Source organism: Periophthalmus magnuspinnatus, chromosome 8 (genome assembly GCF_009829125.3).
Source record: "Periophthalmus magnuspinnatus isolate fPerMag1 chromosome 8, fPerMag1.2.pri, whole genome shotgun sequence".
Taxonomy (NCBI): domain Eukaryota; kingdom Metazoa; phylum Chordata; class Actinopteri; order Gobiiformes; family Gobiidae; genus Periophthalmus; species Periophthalmus magnuspinnatus.
The window spans coordinates 8,060,917-8,079,426 of NC_047133.1; the positions used below are offsets into that span (position 1 = coordinate 8,060,917).

The window sequence follows — 18,510 nt, forward strand, 5'->3', positions numbered from 1 at the left end:
AAATCTCAAAACACTCTGTTCAACCTTGTGATGTCATCATGTGGTAATACAGGAAGTGATCCACGGTGTTTTTAAACTCCATACACCTTCACTAAAGTCATTTGGATCATTTCAGCCCTGGAATTGCCAGTCTCTACTGAACAACAGCACAAAGATATAACTATTAACTTGAAAACAACCACTATATGACATCACAAGGTGGAACAGAGCATTTTGAGCTTTGGCGATGTGACAGACTAATTATGCAGGATTCCTCAAACATGTGTGAATGAAACAAAACACAACTCCAGGTCTGTTTTTGATGAGATATCCACATTATAACATGGGTTAAAGCTCCATTTTGTGTAACATACCACGTTTGATAGTTTGTTTCATCACTGACGTGCCATGTCTGTCGTTTAGTTCAACATTTGACCCTCCTACACCACTTCCACGTCGGCTTTTGCTCTCACTTCCTCCATGTTGAAACCAACTCGTTTTCACCCTCCTCCAACTGCTCTGAGCGCCCATTCTGCCGACAAGGTGCAGCCCTGCAGACCTCTCGACCTCATCTGCCCCCCGTAACAACCAGGTAAGAGCAAACCATGCCCTATCCTTCCAGTACGATGAAATATTAGCACCGTTGCCATAGCGATTAACAATTTAAACCAACTTATTACATATTTCGAATGAGAAAAAGTCCTCGAAACGTTGCAGATTCATGGGGTTTAAGCTTCCTGCGATATGCAATGTTTTGGGTTTTTTTTTCCCTTTTCAAAACATGATTAATATTTTGTTTTAACTTCCTATTCGCTATGGTAACGGCCTTATTTTTCTGATGAAACTCATGGATAACAGGAAGCAGAAACACACGCTGATATTATCGGGCCAGATTTATCCACGGGCTCCAGAATGATGAAAAGTTAGGACGGTTGAAATGGCGATTTAACAATTCAAAACTAAATATTACATCTTTTGAATGGTTAACGGTCCTCAAAATGGCTCCACGTAACAGGAAGCTGAAACTCACGGATTGGGTTTACAGTAGACTATAGGTAACAGATATGATTTATGATTTAAAACTAAAATTTGAACTGGTTGGAAAGGATTTCACACTTAATCATTGCAGAACCTGACGTTTTTAAGTCAAAATGCAAAGACAAAATGGTGGAAATGTTTTTTTTCTATTGGTTATTTATTGTTGCAAATGACCAAATGAGTAGCTATAGAACCGTCTCACTTTTGCATCGTTCGCTTTCATAATTTGTGCACAGAAAGAAATACAAAGCTTGCAAAACTTGATCATTCAGTGTTGTGACTTCCTGTTTTAGTTCCTCTCCTCTTTTAGTTTGCTCTCTCCCTTTTAGCTCTGAAAGTGGCCACTGCAAACACTAGACATGATTCATACAAACATAGCTGCGTTGACGACATGAGCGAAAAACCATTAAAAGCTGAGTTTCTATAGAGTGAAGGTATATTTTTAGGATTTAAGATTTTAAAGTGTGGGATAAGTAACAGTGGCACCATAGACGATCATTATACGTCTGTGTTGACACCCTGAGCAGCTTCCTGAAACACATCTGATCTGCTTCTCTCCTTGAATCCAAACTGAACAACACTTAAACTGCATCATGTTCAGATTCGTGCAACAATTGTGCAAAAACGTCCACATTTTTACAATAAAAACCCTGCAAATTCTCACTCTTCTATTCTACACTTGCATCATTACATCAGTGCATCTCTTTACCACTTGTGACTAAAGACGCACTCTGTAACTTTTCTGATCAAGCCTTGTCTCCATGGAGATGTTATCACTTTGTCTGGAGTGTTCTACTTGTCTATCTCCAGTGAGACAATCAGGTGACTCCACTAAGCCAGTTTACAGTGTCAGATCTGTGAAGAGGCGAGGCTGCATACAGTAAGAATGCATGGGTTGTTTTTGTTTTTGCAATAAAATACCTGCAAGATATATGAGTTTAATGCCATACTATGGAACATTCCAGGCATCCAACATGGAAACAAGCATATGGCAGACCAGCCACCAGAAAAGTTACACAGTGTGTCTTTTAAGTGTTTCAAAATGCTAAAAGTGACTATGGACAAATGAAAATTATACTGCACATGAGGCTTACTTTATTACAACATACATGCAATTGAAAAAGGCTTAAAAATAGGACTTTGAAGTACTTTGTGAGCACCCATAGAGAACCTTTCCCCATTCAAAAGATATAATATTTTGATTTGAATTGCTTAATTGCCATGGCGATGGGCAAATGAATATTACACTACCCATAAAGCGTCCTTGATTACTACCAGCAAATTGTTAGTATGCAATTGAAAAAGTCTCAAAAATCAAAATCAGGACTTTTTGAGGACCCATAGAGCATCTTTCCCCATTCAAAAGATAAAATATTTTGATTTACTTAATTGCTATGACGATGGGCAAACAAATATTGCACTACCCATGTCACTTCCTTCATTACGTCTTTCAAACCGTCAGCATGCAATCGAAAACGTGTCCAAAATTAGATGCATTCTGACCAAAACTTGCAATTTTATCCTACGAACTCATCACATTCTTGTTGTTTTGAAAACTTTCTTAACCCGACCACATTATCCCACCATTTTTTCAGGCTACATCAGCATTTGCCATGAATAAATAGTTTAGGCCAGCGTTTCCACCACTTTGAGCACGTTAGACAGCAGCAGGCACAGAATATTGACCCGCGTTGTACCCACTGATATCATTAGGATCCACTTTATGAAGGATTATTGAGTTAGGGTCAAAAACAGAGGGAAGAGAGAGAGAAGAGAGGAGAGAGGAGAGGATAGGGAGCAGTCTTGTGATGTGGCTTGCGATTCCTAACACGGAATTTCTGGAAGTTACCAATGCTACCGCTGCAAATGGAGGTAAAAAAAAAAGCAGTTTTGGTTGTTAACTTGTTAGACATTGTCGTTTATGGCGAAAAGCGCGTGGGAAAATTGCGTTGTGACTTGCTTGACTAATATGGTAACAGAGGAAATGCAGTGGTTTGGTTGCATTTGATCAGGAAGCGGTTTAACAGCCGTCGAGGTGGAAACATGGTTGAAGCTATTTTGTTTGTAGCTAAAATATAATGTCGAAACACTAAATGCTGATTAATGAGCGGCTGTTGGGTTTTCTAAGGTTGTATTCTGGTTATGGTCAATTGGAATTTGCAAAGTTGGTACCGCCGCAACTAGAGGAAGTAGTTGTGAAAGATGGTAGTTCCTCTTTTTTTTTCAGTTATTCATATTGTCTTTCAGTGCAGGCTTGGTGAGAGTTGTAGCTCGTTAGTCATCGAATTTTTAAAAAAGGGAGGGAGTATCGGTTGCAAGTACTGATATGTTCAAAAGAGTTACTATGGCAAGGCGAGTTTATTTGTATGGCAGTTCGTGCACAAAGTAATTCAAAGTGCTTTACAGAATAAGAAAGGGATTAAAATCACAATGCAACAGATCGAAACATAAATAATCATCATAAAATTAACAATAAAAGAGAAGAGTGTAGTCATATCCACAGCTAAACAGAACCGTTTGCAGCCTGGATTTAAACATTGTCAAAGTAGAAGCCTGCTTTTGACTATTTTGCCAATTTGACTCCAAACTTTCCATTTTTATTTGACTAACAGTTTAAAATAACTACAATTTACTGTCATATGTGAGCTTTAAGTCATGTTATAATGTTGTTACCTCCTCAAAAACATACCTGGAGTTGTGTTTTGTTTCATTCACACATGTTTGAGTAACACTTTATTATTAATCTGTCTGCAACGCCAAAGCTCAAAATGCTCTGTTCCACCTTCTGATGTCATGAAGTGTAGTGGTAGTTCTCAAGTTAACTGCTACCTGTTTGCTTTTGTTCAATAGAGATTGGTAATTCCAGGGCTGAAATGATCCGAATAATTCTAGTGAAGGTGTGTGGAGTTTAAAAACACAGTGGAGCACTTCCTGTATTACCACATGATGACATCACAAGGTGGAACAGAGCGTTTTCAGTTTGCAAGAAGCACTCAAGCTAAATATGCAGGGTTTGTGTGTTAAACGTGAGAATGAAACAAAACACAATTTCAGGTCTATTTGTGATGAGGAAACAACATTGTAACAGATCAGAAAATAGGGTTATCGTCTTTGTTCAAACTCTATTGAGGTGAATTAAAGTGTATTTCCAGACCTCCTCCACCCCAGACACTTCCCACATGTCTTCTGGGGGAAATTGTATCAAAGTCCAGGTTTGGAAATAGTCCCAGAACATCTCTCCAGGCTACAGAACCAGACCATTGTATCAAAGGTGCACTATGTAATTTTTCTGGTAGAGGTTCTTCCACCTGCTTGTCTCCATGGCGATGTTATTGCTTTGCCTAAAGTAGAGTGCAATAATTACGCAAGAACAAATTCGAGACAACATCATAATAATAAAAAGCTTAAACAGGTAGAGTCATTGTCATAGTGTCAGGGCAGTTTGAGGAGAGTAGCAACCCTCAGGACAAAAGTGTACCTCCTCTGTGTCATTGAAATAGATATGTTTGATGCCACACTCAGGCAAACCAAAAACAACCCCATGGAGATGAGAACGTTTTTCCCCTCGATCAGAACAGTTACATAGTGCAAATTAAATATAATTAAATTCCACAGCACTTTGGATGACTGTGTTGTTTTGAAAGTACCCCATAACGACATTCAGATTGGGCTCCACTTTAAAGAGATTTTCCATCAGTTTGTCAGTGAAATGAAGGTTAAGTTACTTTTTATTAATCCCTGGTGTAGGAAATTCATTCTCTGCATTTGACCCAACCTGTCGGGAGCAGTGTACAAGCCATAAAAGACATGTACAATAACATTAAAGAGGAGGTATTACCCGTCAACTGCTAACACATAACATATTCAGATCACCTTTTATTGCTTTGAAATGTCTATATTCTCCAAAAACAACCTATTAAGTAAGATTTGTGTGTGAAACGTTGCACAGAATCTTACCGCTAACCTCAAAGATGGTTGAAATAGAGCCCAGGAGAGATCGCTAGATTACTCAGACCCGCATGGATGACATCTTAAACATCGTCATTGTCATCGTTTGATGATTGAACAGTATTATAACATGGTAGAAAGCTCCAAAAACTTGAATTTGCATAATAATTCTTTAGGAAAACTAATAAAAAGCAACATTTTAAACATAAAGGGATCACAGTAGCTCAGTTGGTAGAGTGTTTGTCCATTGATCTTAAGGTTGGCGTTTCGAATCCCGCTCCCACAGATGAAAACTACCATTGTGCCGTTGTCTGCGTACACTGGTGTCTGTGCTTTGAGTGACTTAAAGGTGGACATCAGATCTAATCAACCCCAAAACCACTGGCGTTTATGTTACTTACTCTTACATTACTTATTTTGTTTTCTCATTGGTTCCAGTTCACCATGTCCAGAAAGGTGGTGCGGACCAGTAAGTTCCGGCACGTGTTCGGCCAGGCGGAGAAGGCCGACCAGTGCTACGATGACATCCGGATCTCTCAGATGACCTGGGACAGCAACTTCTGCTCTGTCAACCCCAAATTCGTGGCTATGATCGTCGACGCCAGCGGGGGAGGGGCCTTCATAGTGCTGCCCCTCAACAAGGTAAGGAAAATCAACAACGAACACATATCAAAGGCGCTATACCTGATTTTTACCGTCTTAAAAATGTGGAAAAACTAGAACGAGGTCATTTTAAACAGTTTGCAGTGGTCCAACGTTATTCCTCACTTACCTTAAGCATTCAGAGCATCCTAATTAATCACCATTATGAGTTTATAAGCAGTTTTCCCAGTAGTGAGACTATTATCTGTGTCAAAATGGAATATATAGACAACTGAATGTGGTGGTTATAGTTAAAGCTACACTGCGTCACTTTTCTGGCAGACGGATCGCCATATTTCAGTGTCCCGCAGTATGAGGCTGTACTTGATTTTTACTGTGAAAAACAGAACTAATTCATTTTAAACAGTTTGCAGTGGTAAAAAGTTATTCCTCACTTACCTTATGCATTCGGAGCATCCTAATTACTCACCACGATGAGTTTATAAGCGCTTTTCACAGCTCTCAGAGACCAGAGTGGCGTTTTGCTGCTACGTTAATGCAAATGTGCACTTCCTGATTATGCTCTATGGGTCCCCACAATTATTTGCACAATTGTGGGGACCCATAGAGCACCTTTCCCCATTCAAAAGACATATTTTGATTTGAAAAAAGGACATCGCCATAGCTTGAAACACATGAATACCATATATCTGCGCTCAAATACATGGAAAAAATGGGGTACAGAACTTTTAATAGAAACCCGTTGAAATAGTAAGACCACAGATATACGCTGAGATCATAGTTTTTATTTTAAATTTAATTTTCAAGCCAGTTTAACTCGTGCAGATGCTATTTCCATTTCAATACTGATCAGTCACAGTAAGTTCTAACTCACATGTACATTAAGGTGCTAATCAAGTACTTGAAAGGAAATACACACCACAATACACTCAACGTATCGATCATCCCAATCTGCTCCATGGAAAACCTATGGAAATAAGCCATAGACTATAATGCAAAACAACGAGGGCTATTTCATATCATCTCACACGCTCAAGGAAATAAAACATAATGCAATAAAATAGGAATGTGGCAATAATAATGATGGTATAATCTCTTTAGTGAGATTGTGAGAGGATAGAGGTTTGTAAAGTGTGAGGGATGACAATGTAATGATCATATCAGTATCGTTTTATGTGTTGTTATTGGTTCCTGATTACTCTGATGAACAGTTATGCTCTACAGATTTTGTCTATTTCTAAGTACAACAATCTGATAGAAAAGAAAAAGTTTCATTTTGCATATTTAACACGGGAGCTTGTAGTTATATTAAAAGCATTACAAAGAATTCAAAGTGCTTTACAGAATAAGAAAGACATTAAAATCACAATAAGACAAATCAAAACATAAATAATCATAATATGAACATTAAAAGAGAAGAGTGCAGAATATAAACCTTTCAGTCATATGCACAGCTAAACAGAAAAGTTTTGAGCCTGGATTTAAACATTGTCAAAGTAGAGGCCTGTCTCACATCTTCAGGACGACTGTTACAGGTTTTAGCTGCAGAAAACTCAAACGCTGATTTCCCATGTTTAAACCAGGTCTAAACCAGGTCTAAACCAGGACAAAACCAGGTCTAAGCCAGGTCTAAACTAGGCCTAAACCAGGACTAAACCAGGACTAAACCAGGACTACACCAGGTCTAAACCAGGACTGAACCAGGTCTAAACCAGGTCTAAACTTGGACTAAACCAGGACTAAACCAGGTCTAAACCAGGACTGAACCAGGTCTAAGCCACGTCTAAACTAGGCCTAAACCAGGACTAAACCAGGACTAAACCAGGACTAAACGAAAACGAAACCAGGTCTAAGCCACGTCTAAACTAGGCCTAAACCAGGACTAAACCAGGACTAAACCAGGACTAAACCAGAACGAAACCAGGTCTAAGCCACGTCTAAACTAGGCCTAAACCAGGACTAAACCAGGACTAAACCAGGACTAAACCAGGACTAAACCAGGACTAAACCAGGACTAAACCAGGTCTAAACCAGGACTGAACCAGGTCTAATCCAGGACTAAACCAGCATTACAGCAGGAGGCCCACGGTGGTTCACTGGCAGTAACATGCGGGAGATGTACTTTGGTGCTATGTCGTACCACACCTGACGACTGACTCTATGACATGTATTTGACCGGCTCAGAGCAGCATATAGACTCACCATATAAGTATCTGTGTAACTAACATTTAAACGATGCCACTGAAAAAGGAAGTTTACTGCAGCTGTCACACGCCGCTTTGCTGCTGTCGAGTTTTTACCGTATTTGGTTGTGCTCAAGAGACAGGATGTGGGTTCGTACTTACCATTCAAGACGCTGGGTGTGAGTGCGTCTGTACAACACAGGAGGTTCAAACAGGTTATTACTGAGTGTATGATACTTGGAGATAAAATTCAACTAGACAATTTAGTTAAAAGGCCCATATTACGCAATTTGTCTCATCAAAAACATACCTGGAGTTGGTAACATTATAACAAGGCTTATTATAACCTGCCATTATTACCTCTCAACCACTCATTAAAATGCATTTTCTTCTCTATTTATTTAATTCAGAACGCCACAGCAGCAGCAAAAACATGCACCTCCTCAGCCTCTCCATCTCCTCTTCACCACTAATGTCAAGCCATATGGCAAATATTACAGTATGTCTAACAAAACACTGCATTGCTAACCGTGCCTTTCTAGTTCATTTTAAACAGTTTGCAGTGGTGCGACGTTATTCCTCTCTTACTTTATGCATTCTGAACATCCTGATTACTCACCAAGATGAGTTTTTAAGTGCTTTTCACAACTTTCAGAGACCAGAGCAGAGTTTGCCTTCACGGTAATGCTAACAACAACAAGCAGGTTAACATGCAATTATTGATTATTGGACAATACAGTACTTTGTAATTAGATGCAGACAGTGAACAGCAGAGTCCCCAAGAGATATATGCAATGTATCTGTACTGGGGCAAGACACATTTTGCTCAAATACATGGGGAAACAATACATAAAAAAATAAATAAATAAAAAAATAAATAAAATAAATAAAATAAATAAAATAAATAAAATAAATAATAATAATAATAATAATAATAATAATAATAATAATAATAATAATAATAATAATAATAATAATAATAATAATAATAATAATACACATTTTCCCTTCAATAAGCCCCAGCATCAGGAAACGGCCCGGTCCTTTTCGACATCCAGTGACTTACATGATTGTGAATGTACTACTATGAAGCCTGTGGTCAGACCTAATCATTCCAGATTGCCTTCCACTGTCCAACCCACTCTCTCCAATTACTGTTAATACAATTGAATCAGCTGATGTGACATATGAGGCTCTGTTCCCTTTTAAATACTGCTGTAGGTATGTGGTGATCTGAGCGAGATCACGTACGATCCATATATGTTTTAACACATATTATGCACTTTTCTGATCTGTTGTAATGTTTTCTCATCACAAACAGACCTGGAGTTGTGTTTTGCATATTTAGGCTGAGTTCTTCTCTCAAATGGAAAACACTCTGTTCCACCTTGTGATGTCATGTGGTAATACAGGAAGTGCTCCAATGTGTTTTTAAACTCCACACACCTTCACTAGAATCATTTGGATGATTTCAGCCCAGGAATTACCAATTTGTACTGAACTAAAGGTAAAAGGGGCTGTTAACTTGAAAACTACCACTTCATGACATCACAAGGTGGAACAGAGCATTTTGAGCTTTGGAGATGTAGACAGACTAATAATAAAGTGTTACTCAAATGTGTGTGAATGACAAAGCACAACTCCAGATATGTTTTTGAAGAGATAACAACATAATAACAAGACTTAAACCTCACAAGAGTATATTTTGCATAATATAGGCCCTATAGGATATAGTTGCAGTAAAATATTAAATATAGTAACCTGAAGAGTAAAGAGTAACCTGCATTTTATTTTTTGTCTGATTATGAAAACAGAGGACCCTATAGTACACTACTGTCTAAACTGAATTAGTAATAGTAGTAGTAGTAGTAGCTCTTGACGTAAACACCATTGGTTGAGTGGCCAGATCCACTGACACAGAGGTTGATGGTGTGATTCCCACAGGTGAATATTGTTGTTGTGTCTTTGGGCAATCCCTCCTCGCCCCAGTGTTTGTGTACATTGGTGTGTGAATGTGTGTGTGAATGAGTGAGTGGGTGAGTCCTTGATGTAAACTGCTTTGAGTGTCTTGAAGGTGGAAAAGCGCAAAATAAAAACGTGACTATTAGTAGCAGTAGTAATAGTGGTAGTAGTTGTTGATGTAGTAATAATATTTATATGTTTTTGCACTTACGTCGTGTCTAATATTCTCCCTGTATTTCCTCAGACAGGCCGCATCGACATGTCGTACCCCACAGTCTGTGGACACACTGGGCCTGTGCTGGACATCGAGTTCTGTCCCCACAATGACAACATCATCGCCAGCGGATCTGAGGACTGCAGCGTCATGGTAACGACACCAAAATTCTCCAAAAATATAGAAAATCAAGATCTTTTTATTTACAAGCCTGGATAATTACTTATTATTAAAAACATTATACAAAGCTTTGAGCGAAATCCAATAAACTACAGTACAATTATAACATACTCACTTATTGTTTAAAAGTGTGGAGCTAGTACTTGTTATAATCCAGAATGAATGAAAGGTTATTGCAGTGAAAGTCTAAAATGTATTTTCTCCTCAGATCTGGGAGATCCCTGAGGCCGGCCTGATATCTCCTCTCACGGAGCCTGTGGTCAAACTGGACGGTCACTCCAAACGAGTGGGCATCCTGAGCTGGCACCCCACAGCCCACAACGTGCTCATGAGCGCAGGTACTCACACTGTACTGTAAACAATAATACAACTGTACCAGGCTTATGTAGACAAACCTTCACATGAACTAAGAATATATTTGGCTTTTCAGATACCAGGCCTATGAATAAACCAGATCTATAATGAGACTACAGTAGTGCTACAGTGGTTCTAACCAAGAACTTAGAATAGATTAAGCAAAAAATATAACTGCAGATGTGTGTACGTTCACCACAGTTTGAGAAAAAACTGCATTTTATATAAAAAAGGCCTGTAAATAATTTTTTCTTAATGTATTTGATCCAAAATGTGTCTCTTGCCTGAACAAATATATTGTATAAGCAGCTCTTGAGGTCAAAATATGTCCACTGCGTACTGTTATTGTCCGATAATCAGGAAGTGCATGTTAACATCCTGGTTGGTAATATTAGCTTTCCATTATGGAGTTGCAAAAAGCACGTTTAAACTCATCGCTGTGAATAATTAGGATGTTCAGAATGCATAAGGTAAGTGAAAAATAACTTTGGACCACTGGAAACCATCTGAAATAAAATAGTTTTGTTTTTCATGTTTTTAAAAATCTTGTACAGTAACTTTAAGCTTTGGTTCAGTTCTTTTTGGCTTATTTTATTCTTATTTTAAATTTCTTTCTTTTGAACATGATGCATTCTGGCTTTGTTTGACACATGAAATAGTTTCTTTTTGGTCCTTTGAGGTGATGAGTTTGAGAATTTAAGTGATTTATGCAGCACTTTGGCCTTTTTTACTGCAGTGTTTGCTTCCCTCTAGTGGGCGTGATGTAAAATATATTTGAAAAGCACGAAATGGATCAACATTTGAATCAGTCCTGTTTTAATCCTTATCACTTTGTCTGTTCTAGTTTGGACTTTATTTACTGGGCTTATTCCTGGTTTAGTCGTTCAGTCATTTAATATGGCTTGGAATGTTACTTAAAGAGGGGGTATTATGCAAAACTTTTAGACTTTTTAGAGCCTTCCACCACATTATAATGTTGTTCCCTCATCAAAAACATGCCTGAAGAGTTTTTAAATGTCATCCATGCATGTTTGAGCAATTTAGCGATCTCTTCCGGACCCTATTATGGTTCCAAATTCCAAATCCCTGGTTCCATACACTATTTCAACCCTCCATATGTTGTTTTCGACAAATAAAGTGTTTCAAAATGATAAAAAGTAACATGGTGATCTAAATATGTTATGTGTTAGCAGTTAATACCCCATAGACATGTGATACCGACTCTTTAAAGCCAAATGAGTCCTAAGGTGGTACTTGTTGCAGAGCATTTGAGTGTCGCTGTTATTGAAGAGAAAAGTGAGAGGTCTGTGTCTGGACTTGTTCAACAAATAAAAGGTGTTTTTAGATTTGATCAGTTCTGAGAAGTGGCTCTGAAGACACTTTACCTAGAAATAAGGACAAATAAACAACAAGCCATGAGAAAGAGCAAGATTTCAGACATTAAATATATTACACAAAACTGACTCTTGTGCGTGTTAAGCCATGTTATAATGTTGTTACCTCATCAAAAACATACCAGGAGTGTGTGAATGAAACAAAAACACAACTTCAGGTATGTTTTTGATGAAGAAATGACATTACAACAGATCAGAAAACAGTATAATTTGAATTGGTCTGTTTTATGTTATATGCATTGATAAAAAGTCTGTTGAAAGCAATATGTGTGTGTTTATATTGAGACAAGCAGGTCTATATTATATTTATGATGGGGTATTAACATATTTATGCTGAGGTCTTTATTTGCCCCGCCCCCTTGTCTCCCGCAGGTTGTGATAATGTCATCATTCTGTGGAACGTCGCGTGCGGTGAGGCGGTGGTCCGTATAGACACGGTTCACTCAGACCTGATCTACAGCGCCGTGTGGAACCGGGACGGCTCCAGGATCCTCACCTCCTGCAAGGACAAGACCCTCAGGATACTGAACCCCCGCAAAGGCACCGTCATCACCGTGAGTCCGTTTAAACAGTTTAAACAAATGGAGTAAAACACAATAATAATAGTAAGGCTCAAACTAAAGTCTCAGAGCAGCTCAACAGGTCAAGTCATCAGATCCATAGTTTGGGAAGTTTGAGGTGAGTAACAACCCTCAGGACTAAAGTGTTGCTCCTCTGTGTCCTCTGTGTCCTCTGTGTCCTCCAGCATCACAGCAGCCTCCAGGGGGAGCCATGTGAACTAAGCCTCACGCTCCACTCTAGAAAATCTATTGTATTGTTGTAAAGCATGTAGCATTTCAGATCTAGCTAGTTAGGATATCTATCTCCAAGCAGGGTCACCACGGATACAGGAAAAAAACAAACTGCTCAAATCACACAATCTAGTAGTCCTAAACTTCTGTCCTTTGAACTGCGTATGCTGCACTTTTTAGTTGGTTGGAATCCATAAATATTAAGTTAAAAACGGGACATAAAATTTTAAAAAGTTCAAAAACTGCTCAGTGTGCCAACCAGTCAGCCACAAGAGCATCCAACCATGACCACGACAATCACAGAATCATCAAACATAATTTAATTTTAAGTTCAGGTTACTCAGAAGTTACTGAATGAAACAAGAAACAACTCCAGGTATGTTTTTGATTGAGGTAAATCTCAAAAGAGTCAAGTTTGCATAATATTTAAGTTTAAATGTATATAAAAAGGCAAACAAGTTGCTGCTACAGTTTTATTTGGTTTGAATGCTTTATATAGACTATTTTATTTGTATTTTTCCCTCACACAGGAGAAGGAGAAGCCTCACGAGGGCTCCAGACCGGTCCGGGCCGTGTTCATGTCCGATGGGAAGATCCTGAGCACAGGCTTCAGTCGTATGAGCGAGAGGCAGGTGGCGCTGTGGGACCCTGTGAGTGTGCTGTTCCTTTATAAAACTTAACTTATTTTAAGGAGTAGACCAGTTCATTCTGTTGTGTTTTGTTTGGCTGCAGTTGATGGTCACATTACATAGTGCATGCTCTTACTGGCTGTGTAATTGTAAACCTATGGAAGCCCTGTGGGGACAAATCAACTCCCTCTGGTCCATCTGACTTTGATGCGATTCTCACTCAACTTTTGTTTCTAATTTGCATATCCATTCAAAGTGTTGTTTTTTTTGGTTTGTTTTTTTTTTTTTGCTTTTTGAAGAAACTGAGCTACCTCTAAACTAACTTTTTTTTTTAACTATTAACCAAACTCTGAAACTGTTTGATCACACAAAAACAATCAAAACAAGGCAAAACTTTAAATTGTGCTAAAGTGCAAAATTATAATATAGTCTGTGAATGTACTCAGTGCTTTTTAATCTTACATCGAAGTCTTATAGTTTTATCCAGTGGTGGAAGGTAACAAAGTAAAAGTAGTGAAGTAATGTACTGTAATTAATAATTCTCAAGTTTTTAGGTATCTGTAAGTGCAGTTAAATACATTTTACAGTGTATACTTTTTACTTTTACCTCACTACCTTTGAAAGCAGGTATCTGTACTTTTACTTCACTTCATTTTTAACAGAACTGAAAAGTAAAAAGTACTTTTCATATTCATTTATCATCTGTATTTACTTCAGTGATCCATTGAACTTCAAAATGTCTCTGGTTATGAGTAGTTATTAGGTAAGAAGAGTCTGGATTATGTCGGATACCACCCCACCCTTATAATTTAATCTGTTGAGAAACACGTCGGAAACACTACAGACAAATGACTGTGTTTGATGTAATAGGAGGATAAAATCAGGGGTGGCAGAAGTACTCAATTTTGTTACTTAAGTAAAAGTACAGACACAGAGGTAAAAAGTTACTCAAGTAAAAATAAAAGTATCACATGAGAAAATCTTCTTAAGTAAAAGTATTAAAGTACATGTTTAAAAATGCAAAAGTATTTTACACGTCTTTCAAGTGTTGCTAATTTGTTTAAGTGTAAATGTGGTGATACTGATTCAAAATGATACAGATTTTAGTTGACAATAACAATATAAATCAATTTCTTAATTTTCTTTCTCGAAAACTTTAGTCAGAATGTTACAACAAACATGGTCAAAATAACCCCTCAAATCATATGAAAAGTACTTTTTACTTTTCAGTCCAGTTCAAAAATGTATTGGAATAGAAAGTACAAATGATGCTCTCAAATGTAGTGAAGTAAAAGTAAAAAGTATCCACTGTGAAATGTACTTAAGTAGGGTACAGATACCTAAAGATTCTTCTTAAGCACAATACTTTACTACTTCTACTTCATTACCTTCCACTTCCATTGCTTCCACTGGCCAGCAATACATAAAGAGTAAAATAAAACACTTAAGTAGTTAGTTCTAGTATCTGTAATGTGTCGTATTTATGTATTGGCCCATCTGCATCATACAGGCCCAGTACTACATAAAATTTTGAAAAATGTCCTCACTAGTGCAAAGAAAAAGCACATGACTCACAGTGCTACTTGTACTTGTTCTGGAGTAACATTTGATCATCTTTACTTTAATTCCAGTAATGAAATGCAGAACTTTGACCACCTCAGCTCATAATATTGCACAAATATGGCTCTGTGTTTGTTTCTTGTCGTTTCAAATCTGTTGTGCACACTTGACTTGACTTTGAATTACGAAAGATAATAAGATCTATGTTTTTTATGTTTTGTTTTTACAGAAGGACTTCTCTGAGCCTCTGACCCTTCAGGAGCTGGACACCGGGAGTGGAGTCCTGCTGCCGTTCTACGACCCAGACACGAACGTGGTCTACCTCTGTGGGAAGGTACGACTTTCGGATCATTTTTGCATCTCCCATTTTCCAACATCAAAACGTATGGAAGCTGTGACCCTTTTTGTGTTTTGATTCTCAAGCTGTTTATCCAATCGTAAAGCTCCTTATTTTGGGTTGCCAGATCCTACAAAATAAAACACAAATGTCAGCGGGCTTCTTTCTTCTTTTATTAAGTCGTTTTAGATAAATATTGCGATTTAAAATGTCCAGATTATAACATAATGATCCACGAGTGTCATAGATTATAACTATTGAGCAGACACAAGCAAAATAGGTTTGATTTAATAAACTATTTGTTCATTATGAAGTCATTGATCATGTTTTATTGAGTCAAATTAAGGTGTAGTAATTATAAGGTGTTACCATCTATTTTGTAACAGTACAGACTTAGTGACTAGTAGCCCAGTTGGTAGAATGTTTGTCCACTGATCTGAAGTTTGGTAGTTCAAATCCTGCTCTCGACGTAAACATCACTGGTTGTCGTTGTCTTCTTGACTTAACCCACCATACAATTTATTTTATTTACCATGTCTTTCAGGGTGACAGCAGTATCCGTTACTTCGAGGTCACCGACGAGGCTCCGTACGTGCACTTCCTGTCCATGTACAGCAGCAAAGACAGTCAGAAGGGGATGGGATACATGCCCAAGAGAGGCCTGGAGGTCAACAAGTGTGAGATCGCCAGGTACGAAACACAATATCTACATCTAAACACAAATAATTAAATAAAGAAATTTTTCAGTGAATATGGGGGTTCGTTGCTTAGACCTCAGCAGACATAGAGAGGAACAGTAGAGTATCCGAATATTGCACTCAAGTAAGAGTAATGTTTCTGCAAAATAATATTACTCAAGTAGAAGTACAAAATAGTGGTCCAAGAATGTACTCAGATAAGAGTAAAAAAGGGGAAAAGTGGGAAAAGTGCTAGAGTCACTTAAAGAGTAACTTTATTATTATTTTATTTTATTTTATTTTATTATTTTATTTGAATTTAATTTATTTTGTTTTGTTTTGTTTTATTTTATTTTATTTTATTATTTATTTATTTATTTATTTATTTATTTATTTATTTTCATTTTTATTTTTTATTTTATTTTTATTATAATTTTTTTTTTCCTTTTCTTACATTTGATTTTTTTCTTTTTTTTTTAGATTTTACAAGCTTCATGAACGAAAATGTGAGCCGATCCATATGACTGTGCCCCGAAAGGTAAGATTTCAAGAATTTTTTCAAGAAATTAGTATTAAAATAATAACCTGACCTTACTCTTCCTCCTCTCGCCGTTCAGTCGGACTTGTTCCAGGAGGATCTGTACCCGAACACGATTGGTCCAGAGCCATCAGTCGAGGCAGATGATTGGTTCGCCGGGAAAGAAGCCCCGCCCGTCCTCATATCCCTGAAGGACGGGTTTGTGGCCACCACCAAAACCAAAGAGTTCAAAGTTCACAAGAGCCTCCTCAAGACGACGTCTGCCTCTCCAGTCGGGACAGTGGAGAGCAGTGGGGTGAGACTATTATCTGTGTCAAAATGGAGCATATAGACAACTGAATGTGGTGGGTTGAATAGTTAAAGCTACAATGCGTCACTTTTCTGGCAGACGGATCACCACGTTTCAGTGTTCCACAGTGTGATGCTGTACTTGATTTTTACTGCGAAAAACAGAACTAGCTCGTTTTAAAATGTTTGCAGTGGTCCAACGTTATTCCTCACTTAACTTATGCAGTCAGAGCATCCTAATTACTCACCATGATGAATTTATAAGCTTTTTTCCCACAAATATCAAAGATTAGAGCAGAGTTTTGCCATCACGGTAATGCTAACAACCAATTCTCGTTTAGCAGCGAGACTATCCTTGTTAAAGAAAGGTCAATAAGCAACAACTAGCATGCTAACAGCGCAATTCACAATTCCCAGATGATAAAAACGCTTTGTAATTAAATCGAGACACCCCACAGACGTCTTATTTTGACCTCGAGAGCTGCTTACACAATATATCTGTACTGGGGCAAGGAAACGTAGATGCAGAAACGTTAAAAATTAGTTAGGATTAGTTTGTTGTTATTTGTGCACATCTTAGTGACAATGAAACTATTTAAAATGCTTCAACGATTGTGTCTGTTTCAGGAGGTCCAGTCTCTGAGGAAAGAGCTGCGGGATATGAAAGCTGAAATCGAAGCACTGACCAAGCGGGTGAAGGAGCTGGAGAGCAAGCATTAGAACTGGAATCAAACACATTAGATCTGTAATGAAAAACTATGTGATACTGTATTTTAAAGGGAGGGTGTCAAGGACTAAACATATCAACATGTGAATGCTTCAGTGGATTCATTTTAATATATTTAGTCAGGAATAAAAAGTATTTTCAAAAAAGGTGTAGTTTCTTATTTTGGGGTTTTTGATGGCTTTAAACACAGTGTTGTTCAGCCCAGCTCTTCTTCCTCTTCGGCTCCACTATTTCCACTTTTGATAGAAATTAATACTTAATTTTCAACTCCTGACCATAAACTGTAGAAAGATGTAGATGTGACGTGTCCCATAGCGTTCGGCTCCAGTCAAATGAAGCTCGTCGAGGCTAGCAGGCGTCTACAGGGGCCAATTTGGAGCCGAGTCGTCATAGCAACCAAAGAGCCAATCCGGAGTGAGGCTGTTGAAGGTAAATTTGTTATTAATGTTCATATCTTGATTTACGTACTCAATTTTTAAGACCAAAATGACAAGTCTGACAGCAGCAGTCACAGAGAGAGGAGTGACAATTTTTCAATGTAAAGTGAATTGGAGCCAGAGTCAATGGAGCAGGAAGTGCGCCCATGATCACTTTTTATTTGGAACGTGTTATCAGTCTATGCCCCTAACCCAAACCTTAACTGTAAAGCTCCACTGAGTAACTTTTAGCCCAAAAATAGATTGTGATTTATATGTCCATGGAAATGTCCAGAGGTGGAACGCAACAAACAAAAAGAAATAAAGTACTGTACTTAAGTAAAAAAATAAATAAATAAAAAAAAATTAGGTATCTGTACTTTACTTTACTTTACAGTGGATAGCTTTTACTTTTACTTCACTACATTTGAGAGCAGTATCTGTACTTTCTACTCCACTAAATTTTTGAACTGGACTGAAAATTAAAAGTATTTTTTATTATTTTTTAAGACCTGCTGAAAAGGCTGAGGGTTTTTTTTAACACATTTAAAATTTGAGCAAACAAAAATATACAAATAAAAACGATTGATTGAATTATTTAGTTGTTCAATAATTAATTAGCTCTTCCCTTTAGATAGATATAAGACAGTGTCCACCAATAAGAAGTGAAGAAGCAGCTTGAACGAGCAGCC

The 18,510-nt window shown here is 37.7% G+C and overlaps 1 protein-coding gene and 1 long non-coding RNA gene across 2 annotated transcripts in view; both read left to right on the plus strand.

Annotated features, from left to right (window-relative positions):
- LOC129456477 (uncharacterized) overlaps window positions 1-18,510 on the plus strand; it is a 68,146-nt gene that overhangs the window by 5,986 nt on the left and 43,650 nt on the right. The gene's annotated exons all lie outside the window — the stretch shown is intronic.
- Window positions 427-17,538, plus strand: coro1a (coronin, actin binding protein, 1A). The gene is made up of 11 exons (XM_033970930.2): window positions 427-571; window positions 5,404-5,607; window positions 9,958-10,080; window positions 10,316-10,445; window positions 12,228-12,409; window positions 13,177-13,296; window positions 15,065-15,169; window positions 15,717-15,862; window positions 16,330-16,387; window positions 16,467-16,682; window positions 17,303-17,538. The coding sequence occupies exons 2-11, from the start codon at window positions 5,410-5,412 to the stop codon at window positions 17,393-17,395; spliced, it is 1,371 nt and encodes a 456-aa protein (XP_033826821.1). The 5' UTR covers window positions 427-571; window positions 5,404-5,409; the 3' UTR covers window positions 17,396-17,538.